General features: G+C 45.3%; 1 protein-coding gene across 3 annotated transcripts in view; it reads left to right on the top strand.

Annotated features, from left to right (window-relative positions):
* TPMT (thiopurine S-methyltransferase) overlaps positions 1-14963 on the top strand; it is a 57010-nt gene that overhangs the window by 2541 nt on the left and 39506 nt on the right. Inside the window, exons 1-3 of one of the 3 annotated variants that reach the window (XM_077492256.1) lie at positions 10592-10615; positions 11374-11443; positions 12855-12979. In XM_077492256.1, the coding sequence (XP_077348382.1) occupies positions 12864-12979 (116 nt within the window). In that variant the 5' untranslated portion in view covers positions 10592-10615; positions 11374-11443; positions 12855-12863. Of the gene's footprint in view, positions 1-10522; positions 10616-11373; positions 11444-12854; positions 12980-14963 lie in introns of those variants that run through there. The other 2 variants (XM_077492257.1, XM_077492255.1) reach the window with 2 other exon arrangements.

Raw genomic sequence — 14963 nt, 5'->3', positions numbered from 1 at the left:
CCTTGGAACTCTGCCATGCAGGCCATTTTTGCCCAGTCTTTTCCTGATGGTGGAGGCATGAACGCTGACCTTAACTGAGGCAAGTGAGGCCTGCAGTTCCTTGGACGTTGTTGTGGGGTCTTTTGTGACCTCTTGGATGAGTCGTCGCTGCGCTCTTGGGGTAATTTTGGGCGGCCGGCCACTCCTGGGAAGGTTCACCACTGTTCCATGTCTTCGCCATTTGTGGATAATGGCTCTCACTGTGGTTCGCTGGATTCCCAAAGCTTTGGAAATGGCTTTATAACCCTTTCCAGACTGATAGATCTCAATTACTTTCTTTCTCAATTGTTCCTGAATTTCTTTGGGTCTCGGCATGATGTGTAGCTTTTAAGGATCTTCTGGTGGACCTTACTGTGTCAAGCAGCTCCTATTTAAGTGATGCCTTGATTGTAAACAGGTGTGGCAATAATCAGGCCTGGGTGTGGCTAGAGAAATTGAACTCAGGTGTGGACAACCACAGTTATAGTATGTTTTAACAAGAGGGGGCAATCACTTTTTCACACAGGGCCATGATGGTTTGGATTTTTTTTCACCTTTAATAATAAACACCTTCATTTACAAATTGCATTTTGTGTTTACTTGTGTTGTCCTTGACTATTGTTTAAATTGGTTTGATGTTCCGAAACACTTAAGTGTGACAAACATGCAAAGGAACAGGAAATGAGGAAGGGGGCAAACACTTTTTCACACCACTGTATTTTTGGTAAAAATATCGCAATAAGCGTTTATTGATTGGTTTGTGCAAAAGTTATAGTGTTTACAAAATAGGGAATCTCTCTCTACTCCGATCACAGGGAGCAGAGATCAGTGACAGTGTCACTAGGCAGAACGGGGAGATGCTTGTTTACATTAGCATCTCCCCGTTCTTCCTCCCTGTGAGGCGATCGTGGGTACCCCCACGGTGATCGAGTCCGCAGAACCCACGACCCGACTCACAGAGCTTGCCATGGGTGCGTGCCCGTTGCCCGCCTCTTAAAGGGCAACGTACAGGTACGTGATTCTGCCTGTATGAGCCCTTCTGCCGACGTATATCGTTGAGGCAGTCGGCAAGCGGTTAAAGGGATGAGGTGGCAAACCTACCCCATATTCACCCACAGGACCTGTTTAGTACTATAAAAGTCTGATTGAGATCTACCTCCCCCATTCTCTGTATAAACCACAAAGATCAGAGGAAAGGTTCGTATGCTGCCATGTATTGGTGTCAGGAAAGGAAGATTACGGTATTTGATACAATTTTCCATTTTCCTGACGTCAGCATGGCAGCATACATGATAAATAATGAGCTTTTGAGGAGAGGGAGGGTTTAACCACTTCAATATCAAACAAAGTGATTCAGTGGTCTCAGCACAACCCTATCTGGGAAGAACATGGTATAGGGTTTGGCCTGCCTTAATTCTTGGAGTTCCGACACCATTCCCCCTATGGCTATTAGGAAAGACTTTTTTAAGGCGATATCCCATCTTCTGTCAGAGCACAAGGAGGGTTTGCTAGAAAATTGAGGACTACTGCCAGGTCCCATTGAGGGAACCTATTTCTCTTGGGAGGGCGTAGTCTAGGTACCGATCTCAGGAAGTGCTCCACCAGCAGGTTTGCTGCCCATTTCTTTTGGGTAAAAGCTGAGATGGCTGAAATTTGCACCTTAAGCAAATTTAGGCGGAGTCCCAAATACAATCCGGATTGCAGGAAAGACAGGATTTGAGATACATTTGGGTCACTAGGGTCAAACTGACATCCCGCTGCAAAGCTCGTGAACCTATTACATTTTCTGGAGTAGATGGCATTGGTTGAACCCTTTCTGGAACTCTGTAAAGTTCTAAAAACCTAGAGAACATCCTAACACTTGTAAACCACTGCCTTTGAAACTCCAGGCTGCTAAGGTCAGTCGTGATGGTTGCGGATGTAGGGTATCTCCTTTCGATAGGAGATGAGGCGTCACCGGGAGAGTGATCAGTGGGTACACACTGAGATCCCTTGCCAGAGAGAACCATGGTCTCGAGGCCAGTAAGGTAATAGTGCGATGACTGTCAAATTCTCTGCCAACAATCTCCTCAGGAATTTCAGGAATAAAGATATTGGAGGGAAGGCATAGGCCAGTTGTGCAACCCAAGGATGGGTCAAGGCGTCCGTCCCATCAGCTAATGGATGAGCGTAGCGTGAGAGGAATCTGCTCACCTTGCAATTGGTTGATGAGGCAAAAAGATCCAGTTGCGGACACCCCCACTCGTGGATGATCTGTTGGAAGACTTTGGGGTAAAGGGACCATTCATTGAGATCCTTGAATTGTCTGGATAGGCAATCCGCTACCAAGTTCTGACAGCCTGGAAGATATATGGCCCTCAAATCTGGGAGATATTATTGTGCCAATGTCATGATCAGTTCCACCTCTCTCAAGTGGGATTGTAAGATATGTAAGACACTGCTGCCGTGTTGTCCAGACGGAGCAGGATTGGACGACCCTGTATGTGAGGCAGCAAGGTGGCCAACGTCCTGAATGCTGCTCGCAGTTCCAGAATATTGGAAACTGGGCCCTGAGTGGGAAATTACCCTCTGCCCTGGATCTTGAGTTGTGCGCAGATGGTGCCCCACCCTGCTGCGCTGCGATAACAATGATCCATGGCTGTGGCCCTAATGGATGCTGCTGTTTAACGTTTCTTGTTTCGTCAACCACTAGAAACTCTGGCGCATTCGGCTGGTGATCCTGATTGGCTGGGCTAGATGACCTCTCTTCCAGTGCATCAAGAAGTTTCCAGTGAGATCAGGATACATGAAGCCATAATCCGAGAAGACTCATGCACTGGGATGCTGACATCACTGGTGCAGCCAATGCCTGTTGGAACTTCTCCCTGATTTTGGGGAGTTTCTGAAGTGGCAAAGAAACTGTGGCCGCCTGTGTATTGAATTGGGCCCCTAGGTAGTCCATATTCTGTGTAGGCTCCAGCTGGCTTTGGTAATGCCTGTCCCCCAATGCAAATCTGAGCAACTGCTGGTATGACTGAAGGATAGGTAGGAACCCTGCAAGTCCACTGAAATCCTCTAGCCTCCTGGTTGAATGGTTGAATAACCTGGATTATGGTATGGAGAGACCCTATCTTGAGTCTCTCTATCCGTATAAATTGATTCAGCCTCTTCAGGTCATTCTGGAGGCTGCAGTTTCAACAGCCAATAATGTCCTTGTGCCACTGTGAACTGAATCCACAGATTTTTGACAGTGGTCTTGCCAGAACTGGGCCACTTTGAGCAGCCTGGCTCCAATTGCCTCCTGGGCGGGCCTGGCGTTAAAAGGGCTTCTGGGAATCTGAGGGAGCCGCAGGGGCCTTAGCTCTCTGCGATCTTATGAAGGTTGACTGTGTACCCCTCCAACCCTTTCTGGAGTCCTTGGATGGGCGAAAGCCTCAGAAATCCCGATACCTGTTTGCCGCTCCTCTGGATTGTTGCCTCCTCTGACGTCTGGACCTTCGATCTTGGGGCAGAAGATATGATTTTCCTCCTGTAACCCTGGAGATGGCAGTCTCTGGTTTTTGGAAAAACAGCGCTTTCCCATCAAAAGGCAGTTTACAGCAATTCTGCTTTGAGGATGGGCTGGCCACCCAGGTTTTCATAAGTGTACATCACGGGACACAGAGCCATAGTAATTTTTATGTGGGTTATAGGTCACCTTCAGGTGATGGACACTGGCACACCCTTAAGACAGGAAGTCCACTCCCTATATAACCCCTCCCACTACTGGGAGTACCTCAGCTTTTTCGCCAGTGTCTAAGGTGTTGGTCACCAGTAAAGATGTGCTGTGCTGAGCTCCACTGAAGCAATCCTTGCTGGGCAGGTTATTCAGCCGGATCCATTCAAAGTGTCTTTTTAGGCAGAATTGAATGGTACCCAGGCCTCGTGGTGAAAGAAACGAGGTTTAGCCAGTAACGCTTCTCTTTCTAGAGAGCTAAACCCTGGGATCCAGTGCTTTTTGGTTTTTTCAGCCTTAAGTTTTTTTCTGAGTTCAGGAATGCAGATCCCTGATTAAAAAAAAGGGGGGCCCAGTTCCTGGAGGTTTTTTAAACGGAGCCCATCGTGAGAGGGGAAGATTGGGTCTGTTGGTTTTACCACAGAAAACCCTGCAGCAAAGGAAAGGTAAGTGATTCTTGTGAATTGTCTCCTTTAAAATGTAAATGTTGTCATGCCTAAAGGCCACCACTGGGGGCTGTGTAGAGGACGTACCTTGTCATGCTGTGTCAGCGGGGGGGGGTTCTCTCTAAAAAACACCCCCCACCCGGACAAAAGCTCTTCCCCTCTTTCTGAGTAGAGGGAGAAGCAGGACGATCAGCGGATGCCGCTCTGTTCTCCACCGCCTCTGTAAGGCGGTTTGTCACGGCCCTCCTCCTCGCTGCCCTCCCCCCACACACACGCCGGATCGGAGGCACTTGTATGGGAAAACGCTCTTTTTTTAAAAAAGAGATGGGGGCAACACGGAGTGGAGTGAGCGTGGTTTAGCGCGGCAATGGCGTGCAGCAACATCCAGCATGGGGGTACTTTTAAAAGACTCTTTTTTGCTGACTGCAGCTGTCAGAGAGACGCAAAAGTTAAAAAGAGGCATGTAAGTGGTGACACAGGTTTTCCTTTGGCACATTTACAAAAAGCATCAGGCTGAGTGTTAAATAGCAGTGGCAGTTTCTGGACTATTTGCTCAAGCAGTGGATGTGATTTCTTCTGATAGTCCCTCTGCATTTGTACATTGGACTATGTTCAGAAGGGTGGGTAGAAACACAAAAAAGGGGGGGCTTAAAACGGGCTATTCTTCAAGCCTTGCGCCTTAAGCTTAGGCTGGCGCATGAACATGGAATCTTATGGTTGAAAAATTGGTCAGCCGAAGCATCATGCAAAGCTCCTGGCTAGTTTTCCTTTTCACGGTGAACGGCTTTTTAGGGATGATTTGGATAAATACATCCAAAAATTTTTTAGTGCAAAAAGTATTCTTTTGCTAGTTGAAAGAGGAGTAAACGTATTTCATTAAACCAACTCCTTCTCCAGTGCCAGGAGCATCTGCTGCCAGGCAGTCACGATGGCCTCCGCCATCAAGTTCAAGAAGGAAATTGAAGCCTCCATATGAGGGGGCACCCCCGCTCGCTCGAGTGGGGGGGAAGACTTCCGCAGTTCTAAAGGGTCTGGCAGGAAGAGTGTCAGAGCCTACGGCCACATTACCCTGAAGGCACCCAAACTCATCTGATCTCAAAGGCTTAGGGTCGAGCCTGGTCAATACCTGGATGGGAGACCACCTAGGAATGCCAGGTGCCGTAGGCTGCAGATGGGGGACTTCCTCAATAACTCTAGGTTACAAACTTGAGTTCCAAAGGTCCCCGTCTCCCTGTTCTCTCAGACTCAGAGAGGAAAAGAAGTCTCTCTTTCAAGCATTGGACCATCTTTTGTCTCAAAAGATTGAGCTTAGTGGTTCCCATGCAAGAGCAGGAATTGGGGTTTTATTTAAACCTTTTTACGGTACCAAAACCAAATGAGTATGCCAGACCTATTCTAGATCTCAAATATCTTAACCGGTTCTGAATATCCACTCTTTCCACATGGAGTCAATCCGATCAGTGGTCTCCATCCTACAAGGTGGAGAACTTCTGGCGTCAATAGACATCAGGGATGCATACCTCCATGTACCTATATTTCCCGCTCACCAGAAATATCTATATTTCGAGGTAGAAAATCTTTTATAGCTCTGCCTTTCAGTCTAGCTACGGCACTTTGGGTATTTTACAAAGGTCTGGTCCCTCCTGTAGCTTGATTAAGGCCCCAAGGTGTAGCAATTATAGCTTACCTAGATGATCTGCTCTTGATAGACCAGTCAGTAGCCCACTTAGACCAAAGTATGATCTACAGTTAACTACCTGGAATACCAAGGTCAGATTCTCAACCTAGAGAAATCCTCCTTAAAAAAACTATCAAGGAGATTGGAATACTTGGGTCTGATTATTGATACAGCCCAGGGAAATTATTATAATATTCTTGCCCCAGGCCAGATCAGTGCCACAAAGGAACTGATTAAGATGGTCATAGCAAAAAAGAATCCTTCTATTCGATTTGCCTGAGGTTGTTGGGAAAGATGGTGGCTTCATTTGAGTTTGTAACTTATGCTCAGTTTCATTGAGGCTGCTGCAAAACAGTATTTTGTTGGCTTGAAACAAGTAGGTCCAAGCTCTAGATTTCCCAATGTGTCTGTCTCCAGGGTGCACCGGAGCCTCAGTTGGTGGTTGATAACCAAAAATCTGCAGAAGGGAAAATCTTTACTACCACCTACCTGAAAGATGGTAACAGCAGATTCCAGCCTTTTTGAGTTGGGGAGCAGTCCGGGAAGAAGCAACTGTCCCAGGGAAATAGTCCAGATCAAAAATGCCTTCAGCATTCTAGAGATCTGGGCAGAGTGATTGGCCCTGAGGGCCTTGATGTTCATGTTACGGAATTATCTTGTCAGAATCCAATCCGACAATACGACAGCAGTGGCCTATATCAATCACCAAGGGGGCAGGACAAGTCGTGCGGCCCAGAGAGGTGAATTATGTCTTAACTTGGGCAGAAAACAATGTACCTTGCCTATCGGCAGTCTTCATTCCGGGAATAGAATATTGGCAGGCGGACACTTGAGTCGCCAGCAGTTGTTCCCGGGAGAATGTTTCCTTCACCCTGATATCTTCCTGGCAATATGTGGAAGATGGGGGATCCCAGACGTAGATCTGTTTGCGTCCAGGTTCAATAAGAAAATCAACAACTTTGTGTCAAGAACAAGGGATCCACTAGCATGCGGAACAAATGCCTTGGTGTTCCCGTGGAATCAGTTCTCACTGACTAATGCATTTCCTCCTATTCTGCTTTTTCTACGACTGCTTTGCAGGATCAAGCAGAAAGGGAGATCAGTGATTCTTGTGGCCCAGAAGATATTGCTATGCAGAGATCATAAGGATAGCAGTAGGGGACCTATTGACCCTACCACCACATCCAGACTTTCTCTCGCAAGGACCGGTATTCCATCCTTCCTTACAAACCCTAGATTTAATGGTTTGGCTGTGTAATCCCACATTCTGAAGAAGTGTGGGCTGTCAGGTCCAGTGGTATATACCTTGATTAATGAAGGGAAGCTGGCTTCCAGAATCATAGATTAGAGTCTAGAAAGCATATGTCTCCTGGTGTAAATCCAAGGGTTGACACCCCAGGAAGTATGTCATAGGTAGAATCCTTGACTTTCTGTAGAAGGGGTTAGAAATGAAGCTGGCCTTGCGTACTATCAAAGGCCAGGTTTCAGCCTTGTCTGTATTATTTCAACAACCAACTGCTTTGCATTCTTTGGTTCGTAGCTTATTCAGGGGGTAACGCGGCTTAATCCTCCAGTTAAGTCACCCCTGAACCCATGGGACTTGGATTTAGTTATGTTGGCATTGCTGAAACAGCCTTTTTAAGCTGATACAGCATATTCCCTTGATCCTTTTGACAAGGAATCAAATTTTCTGGTAACCATATCTTCTGCAAGAAGGGTATCAGAGTTAGCTGCTCTTTCTTGTAAGAGTCATATTTTGATTATTCACAAGGATAAGGTAGTATTGCACCCTCATACTAACTTTTACCGAAGGTAGTATCTAGTTTTATCCAAACTAGGATATTGTTCTACCTTCATTTTTTTCCAGAACCCTGTTCTATGGAAGGAGAATTGCTACATCCTCTTGATGTGGTGAGAGTACTCAAGGTCTACTTGAAGGCGACTGCTCAGATTTGAAAAACTGATGTTTTGTTGTGTTGCCTGAAGGTCCTAGAAAATTAAACAGGCAGCATTGAAATCTACTATTTCTAAATGGATTTAGCAAGTAATGGCGCGTACACACGATTGGACTATCCGCCGGACAATTCGACCGTGTGTGGGCTCCATTGGACTTTTTCTTCCCAAAAGTCCGGCGGACTTTGAAAGAAGACTTGACTCAAAATTGTCCGCCAGACTCGGCTTTCCGACGGACAATCCGCCCGTCTGTGTGCTAGTCCGCCGGACTTTCCAAATGAACGGACTAGCCCACACACGGACGAAAGTCCATTCATTTTGAATGCGACTTCAGGTACGACGGGACTAGCGAAGGAAGTCAATGTCGCCGCTTCCGTCGGCGAGATTGACACCTCGTGAGCCCCGTCGCCTGGTATGGGTTTTAAGGGTAACCCCATCACAGAAAAAACAGCATGGGGTCCCCCCAAAGTCCATACCGGACCCTTATCCGAGCACGCAGCCCAGCTGGTCAGGAAAGGGGGTGGGGATGAGCAAGCTCCCCCCCCCTCCTGAACCGTACCAGGCTGCATGCCCTCAACATGTTGAGGACAAGGGCCTCTTCCCGACAACCCTGGCCGTTGGTTGTCGGGGTCTGCGGGCGAGGGCTTATCGGAATCCGGGAGCCCCCTTTAATAAGGGGGCCCCCAGATCCCGGTACTCCATCCTATGTGAATGAGTATGGGGTACATCGTACCCCTACCCATTCACCTGGGGGGAAAAAGTGGCAATAGAAAAACACTACACAGGTTTTTAAAGTAGTTTATTAGGCACCCCAGGGGGTCTTCTTCCGACTTCGGGGGTCTTCTCGCCGGGCTCCTCCGCTATCTTCTGCTCTTTTGCCGCTCTATTGCTAGCGGAGGATCCGGCTTTCTCCTTCGTCGTCGCCATCTGGGGGTCTTCTTCCGACTTCGGGGGTCTTCTTCCGACTTCTCTGCGCTTTCCGGCCTCTTCTCCCGCTCTCCGGTTCTTCTGCCGGGCTCCTCTGCTATCCTTCTTCCGGCTCTTTTGCTAGCATTGGTCCGGTCTTCTCGTTCCTTGTCATTGCCGCTGTAGCCGCCACCGTCTTCTTCCTTCTTCTCTTCTTCCGATGTTGACATGACGCTCTCTCCTGCTTTAATGCCGGGGACACGTTGTGCGGCGACTTATATAGGCATAAGGGGCGGTGTCACCGGGTGAAGTCATATGGTGACCCCAGCTCTTATGATGTGACAGTCCCGGGGGATGCTGGGACTGTGACATCATAAAGGGCGGGGTCACCATGTGACATCACCCGGTGACCCTGCCCCTTATGCCTATCTAAGTCACGGCGCAACGCGTCCCTGCAATTGCAGCGGGAGAGAGCATCGTGTCAACATCGGAAGGAGAGAAGAAGAAGACGGCGGCGACAGCGATGACGAACGAGAAGACCGGCCCAGCGCTAGTAAAAGAGCTGGAAGAAGATAGCGAAGGAGCCCGGCAGAAGAACCGGGAGAAGACGGAAGAAGACCCCCGAAGTCGGAAGAAGACCCCCGGACGACGACAAAGGAGAAAGCCGGGCTCCTCTGCTAGCAAAAGAGCGGCAAAAGAGCAGAAGATAGCGGAGGAGCCCGGCGAGAAGATCCCCAAAGTCAGAAGAAGACCCCCAGAGCTGCCTAATAAACTACTTTAAAAACCTGTGTAGTGTTTTTTTTTATTTTATTGCCACTTTTTCCCCCAGGTGAATGGGTAGGGGTATGATGTACCCCATACTTATTGACATAGGGTGGGGGGGGCGGGATCTGGGGGCCCCCTTATTAAATGTGGCCAGTCATAAAACGCTGCGCGATTCGTGCATGCGCAGTAGGAAACGGGCAGTGGAGCTTCATTCCCTTGTTAAGATGCCTGTTTCCCTTCGTTAGGATGGAGGCGCCAGCAGCCGATCCGATGGACAGATCGGCCTCGGGGCGGCCGACATCGCGGGATCGTTGGACAGGTAAGTGTCCTTATTAAAAGTCAGCAGCTACAGTGTTTGTAGCTGCTGACGTTTAAAAAAAAAATAATAGCGTCTGGAACACCCCTTTAAGCCTTAATTTGTATGCAATCAGGTAGCCCTTGCACTACATGGTCCCGGCAAATCTAAAGGAAATCAGACAACAAAAGCTGCACAGTGTGTATGGGGTCTTAGAGACATGAGAGCAAGAAAAATAAAAAAACTTTTTGGAAAACTGACAGACCTTGAAAGAGTTCCATAGGAGAGAAGACATCATGCAGTCCCCGCTGCTGGATCCGGACCCCACAGCAGGCATGCCACAAGAGGGATATTGTATCTGACTAAAAATCGGTAAAACTGTTCGTCTGTGTGCTAGTCCGACGGACCAAATAGGACGCAAGAGCAGCTATTGGTTACTGGCTATTGAACTTCCTTGTTTAGTCCCGTTTAAGGCATCACGTTCAAAACGAATGGACCTTCGAACAGACTTTCAAACGGACTTAGTCCGGTTGTGTGTGGCCAAGTCCGTTTCGTTCAGAAAGTCCGTCGGACCTCCGCCGAAAGTCCATCGGGAAGACCGTCGGACCTAGTCCGTCAAAGTCTGGTCGTGTGTATGCGGCATTAAAGATTCTGAGTTACAGAGTTGATTTTACCCCTTGAAAGCAAAGATTGCCAACTCATAAAATGTACAACCACAGGAAAGAAGCAATGTTAGCTAGAAATGTAGAAGGAGAATTGTGTAGTCATTGTGACTAGCTCATCTATGTAGGAGGGGCAAGAGATAAGTTACTACTAGTGCGTTCCCGATTATGCTTTAGTCAGGCACAGGTCATTGCCGGGTAAGCTCACTGTAATTTTTATTGGGGATTTTTCACTTTTTGTATGTTTTTAGTTTAAAAATAATAAAATAATTATTTAAACCTGTTGGGTTAATATTTACTATGATTGTTTAGTCTTTTTATATATAAAACAGAAGAGAAAACATAATCGAAAGATTCTAATGTGTACAGGGCCTTGAAAAAGTATTCTAATAGATTGTAAGCTCTTCTGAGCAGGGCCCTCTTAATCTGCTTGTATTTTATTGTATTGTAACTGTTTTGTCTCACTTTTATATTGTAAAGCACCGCGTAAACTGTTGGTGCAATATAAATCCCGTATAATAATAATTCATACCCCTTGAAATTTTCCACATTTTGTCATATTAACACCAAAAACGTAGATGTATTTTATTGGGATTTTATGTGATAGACCAACAGAAAGTGGCACATAATTGTGAAGTGAAAGCAAAATGTGAATGTCCAGACTATAAAATTACATATGAAAATTGCACTAATAGAGCTCCTTATACCAGAAAGCAGCCCTGGAACATTTTGTAAATGCCTGTTGATCCTGCCAGTAGAACCTTTGGAGAGGCATATCCTTTTATAGGGTGACAACACTCTTCCTTCTGCACTAAACTTAGAGCAGTGTTGTCATCCTTGCTTCTAATGCAGCTGCTTACATGCTGGCACCATTGATAGCTTTGTCACTGAATAGTGATGCCTAGTTCTGCCCACAGCCCTTTAGATTGATAGCACTTTGCCCTTCCCTCCTACAGCTTTCACCACTGCCTAGCAGAGTGCAGAAGTATTTCAGCTTGCAAGCTGCATTTACAATTGAAAAGTGGGGTAGGTTATATTTTTTTAAGATATTTAACATGCAAATTTACTTTAAAATCCCTGTTTATAACTTTGAAGGTGAAAGAAGCTAGAGGCTTTAGATGGACTTTAACAATTGTACTGCTGTCTACAGCTGTCCTAGAAAAAGCAGGCTGACATGCTTTCAATCTGCACAAACCTGTATGATCAGTGTTTTAAAAAGCTGGGGCAAAGTGTACATTGTGACGTACCATCACTGAACAGTTCATTCTCACTGTGATTATCCTCTGAAGGGTTTTTATGCTAAGCAACAGTGGGAGATTTTAATCCCTTGTCTGTATTATCAGTGGCTACAATCTCTTCCTTTTGTCTTTTTTTTTTTCCAGCTGGTAGCAGGCAGAGTCATAATTCTCCATATAATTTTTGTGTGCATTTTAGCAAACACAATACAGAATACAGTACTGACCTGGATTTATATATTCATTGAGGCTACAGATAGCATTGCAGAGCAATTCAAGTTTTACTGAAATGTATTATAAATATTATTATCATTCAGGAATTATATAGCCTCAAAAGTTTGCGCAGCGCTTTATAGCATGAGGGAAGACAGTACAGTTACAATACAGTTCAATACAGGAGGAATCAGAGGGCACTGCTCGTTAGAGCTTACACTCTAAAATGCATGCTCAACAGCCTCTTTCAGCATTCCTATTGCTTTTTGACAGCCCCATAGTGTTGCACAGTTAAGCTGGTCATAGACCGATCAAAGTTCAGCCAGTGCAGCAAGGACCAAACAAATTTAGATCAGTGTGTGGCCATGCCTGTTTGACAGAAGTCAATTATTTGATCAACTTCTGTAGAAGGAGACTGTTGGAAAAAGTTTCTCGTTCAGCGGCTGCAGCCAATATGGGGATCCCGCTGTCTGAATACAAGGTTTATCCTCGCGACGCTGCCTGGCCAAGGGGAGTGTAGAGGTTGGCGGGGAATGTGGTGATGTCATGACTCCACCCACCGAGCACCAGATAACAGACCCGCCCACTGAATCCGGAGTTTTGCGGGGCTCCAAATACAGAAGGGGGAGATATTTGACAGGTAAGGATACATGCAGGAGGCATGTATATCCTTATAGATCAGCACTATGCCAGTACTTTCTAAATCAGGGGTCTCAAACTAGCGGCCCTCCAGCTGTTGCAAAACTACAAGTCCCATGAGGCATTGCAAGCCTGACAGTTACAAGCATGACCCCCACAGGCAGAGGCATGATGGGACTTGTAGTTTTGCAACAGCTGGAGGGCCGCCAGTTTGAGACCCCTGTTCTAAATGATGAGAGTGGGTTTACATCCACTTAAAGTAATAATTCTACCTTATATTTACTACGTGATTATTATTTTTTTTAACAAGAAAATATTTTTCTTTGTTTTGTTTTTTCTTTACTTTTCAGACCAACGCTATGTCTGATTGCTCTAACGTCACTGAGACAAAACAGAACAGAGTTCTTACAGAAATGGACTGGAACGAAAAATGGCAAACCAGACAAATTGGATTTCATGAAAAGGATGTACATCCGTAAGAATTGTTGTTATATATAATTGTCTTTGCATATTATGTTTATTCTTTGACATCTACCAATATTTATCATACAAATTATTTTCTAGTCATCGGTTATAGTGCTTGATAATTAACCCGTTAATGCCAAAGGTTATACAAAACCTTAACGCCTGAAAGCACTTTTGCTATTTGGGCAAGTGTTATTAAAACTGTGCATATCTCTGAAACTACCTAGTGTATCCAGGTCAATTATACATTGTTTGTCTTCAAGTGTAAACCCACAACAGTAGAATCACTCTGTATATGCAGTAAAGCATGCTTGTTATACTTACTGTGGACCCTAAGAGGTTAATCCTGTGCATTGCGTAAAAAGGCTGTTTGATCCTGTCTTCTCCCCTTTTTCCACTATCCCTAATCCATCTTCTGATAGAACAGAGCCTTTGGAGTCACTTCTCAAATGCTCAGTTTTGTGTTTATTTCTAGAGCGTTTTTATTTTTTTCTTGGGAGGGTGCCTGTGATCAGCACAGGGCCAGACAGTGGGTCAGGGGTCCTGCAGCCTCATAGGACAGTCAGATTAGAATGAAAACTCCTCTCACAAGCTTTAACCAGACACTGATAGAAGTCACAATGCTGCTGCTAAATACTGCTGATGAGAAAATGTATTTAGCAGGTTATATTTACTAAAATAATTGCATTTCCATGTTCTGTGTACTGTGGGAGACCAGATATAGTGAATGCAGGGTTCTGGGTTTAGTAACACTTTCAGGACAAATTAGACTTTCCTTTGGTGGTAAATGTTATGGATATTTTCATTTTTTTTTTATCAAAGGAACACTGTCCAAAAATATATAAAAAAAAAAATTCAGCTGTATATTTTTAGCTATTACTATCACCCACCACAAAAAAAACAAGCAAAATAAATTCTCCTGCTCCTGACATGCATGCAGATACCACATAGAGTAGGTATGCATTTTTTTTTACCCATAATAGGGCAGTCCTTAGTTGTTTTTCTTTTAGAGAGCCTCTGCAAGAATAAAATATATAGTTTTCTCTTCACAGAGGAGAAAGAGATATAGGGGACTCCTGAAACAAGTGATCACTGTGATTGGCTATTACAGTGTTCATGTGATCAGGGGCACCTCTTTCCAGCTCTTGATCATTAGTCCCAGACTAGGAGATGTTGAGGACAGCTCGGTCTCAATGCTGGAGGCATGGGATTGAGCGTGTTCCCAGCAAAAAACAAAAGTACCATATACGTGGCAACATGGCTTAATGCCCAGTCAGTGCTCCCACATATGTGTACCAGCAGCAGAAAGGGTTGTTTTTTATTTTTATAATCACTTTTTTCTTTATTAAGACAAATTTCAACATGCAACATAAAAGTACACATTGCACAAGGTATCTATATAAATCCTTTCATTGACACAAACCATAGCTATCCCCCTCCCCGAGAAAACACACCGGATCCCTGATCATATCATCTTCAGGAAGAAGAGAGAAAAAAATAATAATAATGATCCCACACCCATTTATCTATTCATAACCAAAACTAATTTCGTGCAACACATTATTCAAAATATAATTTAAGAAGGAGGCTTTACAGTAACCTATTACGCGTATCAAACAACCTACAAAAAGGGGTGTGTTACCCCATCACCCTTTTAATTTGTTCGGATGTAACATTATAACCCAGCTTTTCCACCTTTCCCAATTCTCAGATAAAATAGGGAGTTGTCATATTTTGGGCACTCAGAACCAGCTTATACATTTGAGACAACATATAGCCCAGCTCTGATAAGTTGACACACCCTTCCTCAAAAATAGTAAGCGGGTTCGCTGTCCTAACCCGATGCTTCCACTTATTAAACAGATCAGTCAATTGACGATATTTCCATACGGCCATTGGTATTTCCCCCAATCTCAAAACCAATTATGCCAATGGTAGCAATTTACCCTGTGGGGCTGCCATGCTAGCACAATTACCCTTCCCATCCACCCCCC

The sequence above is a fragment of the Lithobates pipiens genome, unplaced genomic scaffold (genome assembly GCF_037356315.1).
Source record: "Lithobates pipiens isolate NorthernLeopardFrog02 unplaced genomic scaffold, aLitPip1_a1.2 Scaffold_19, whole genome shotgun sequence".
Taxonomy (NCBI): domain Eukaryota; kingdom Metazoa; phylum Chordata; class Amphibia; order Anura; family Ranidae; genus Lithobates; species Lithobates pipiens.
Note: the sequence above shows the minus strand (reverse complement) of the source record. Positions and strands in the feature narration are given on the sequence as shown.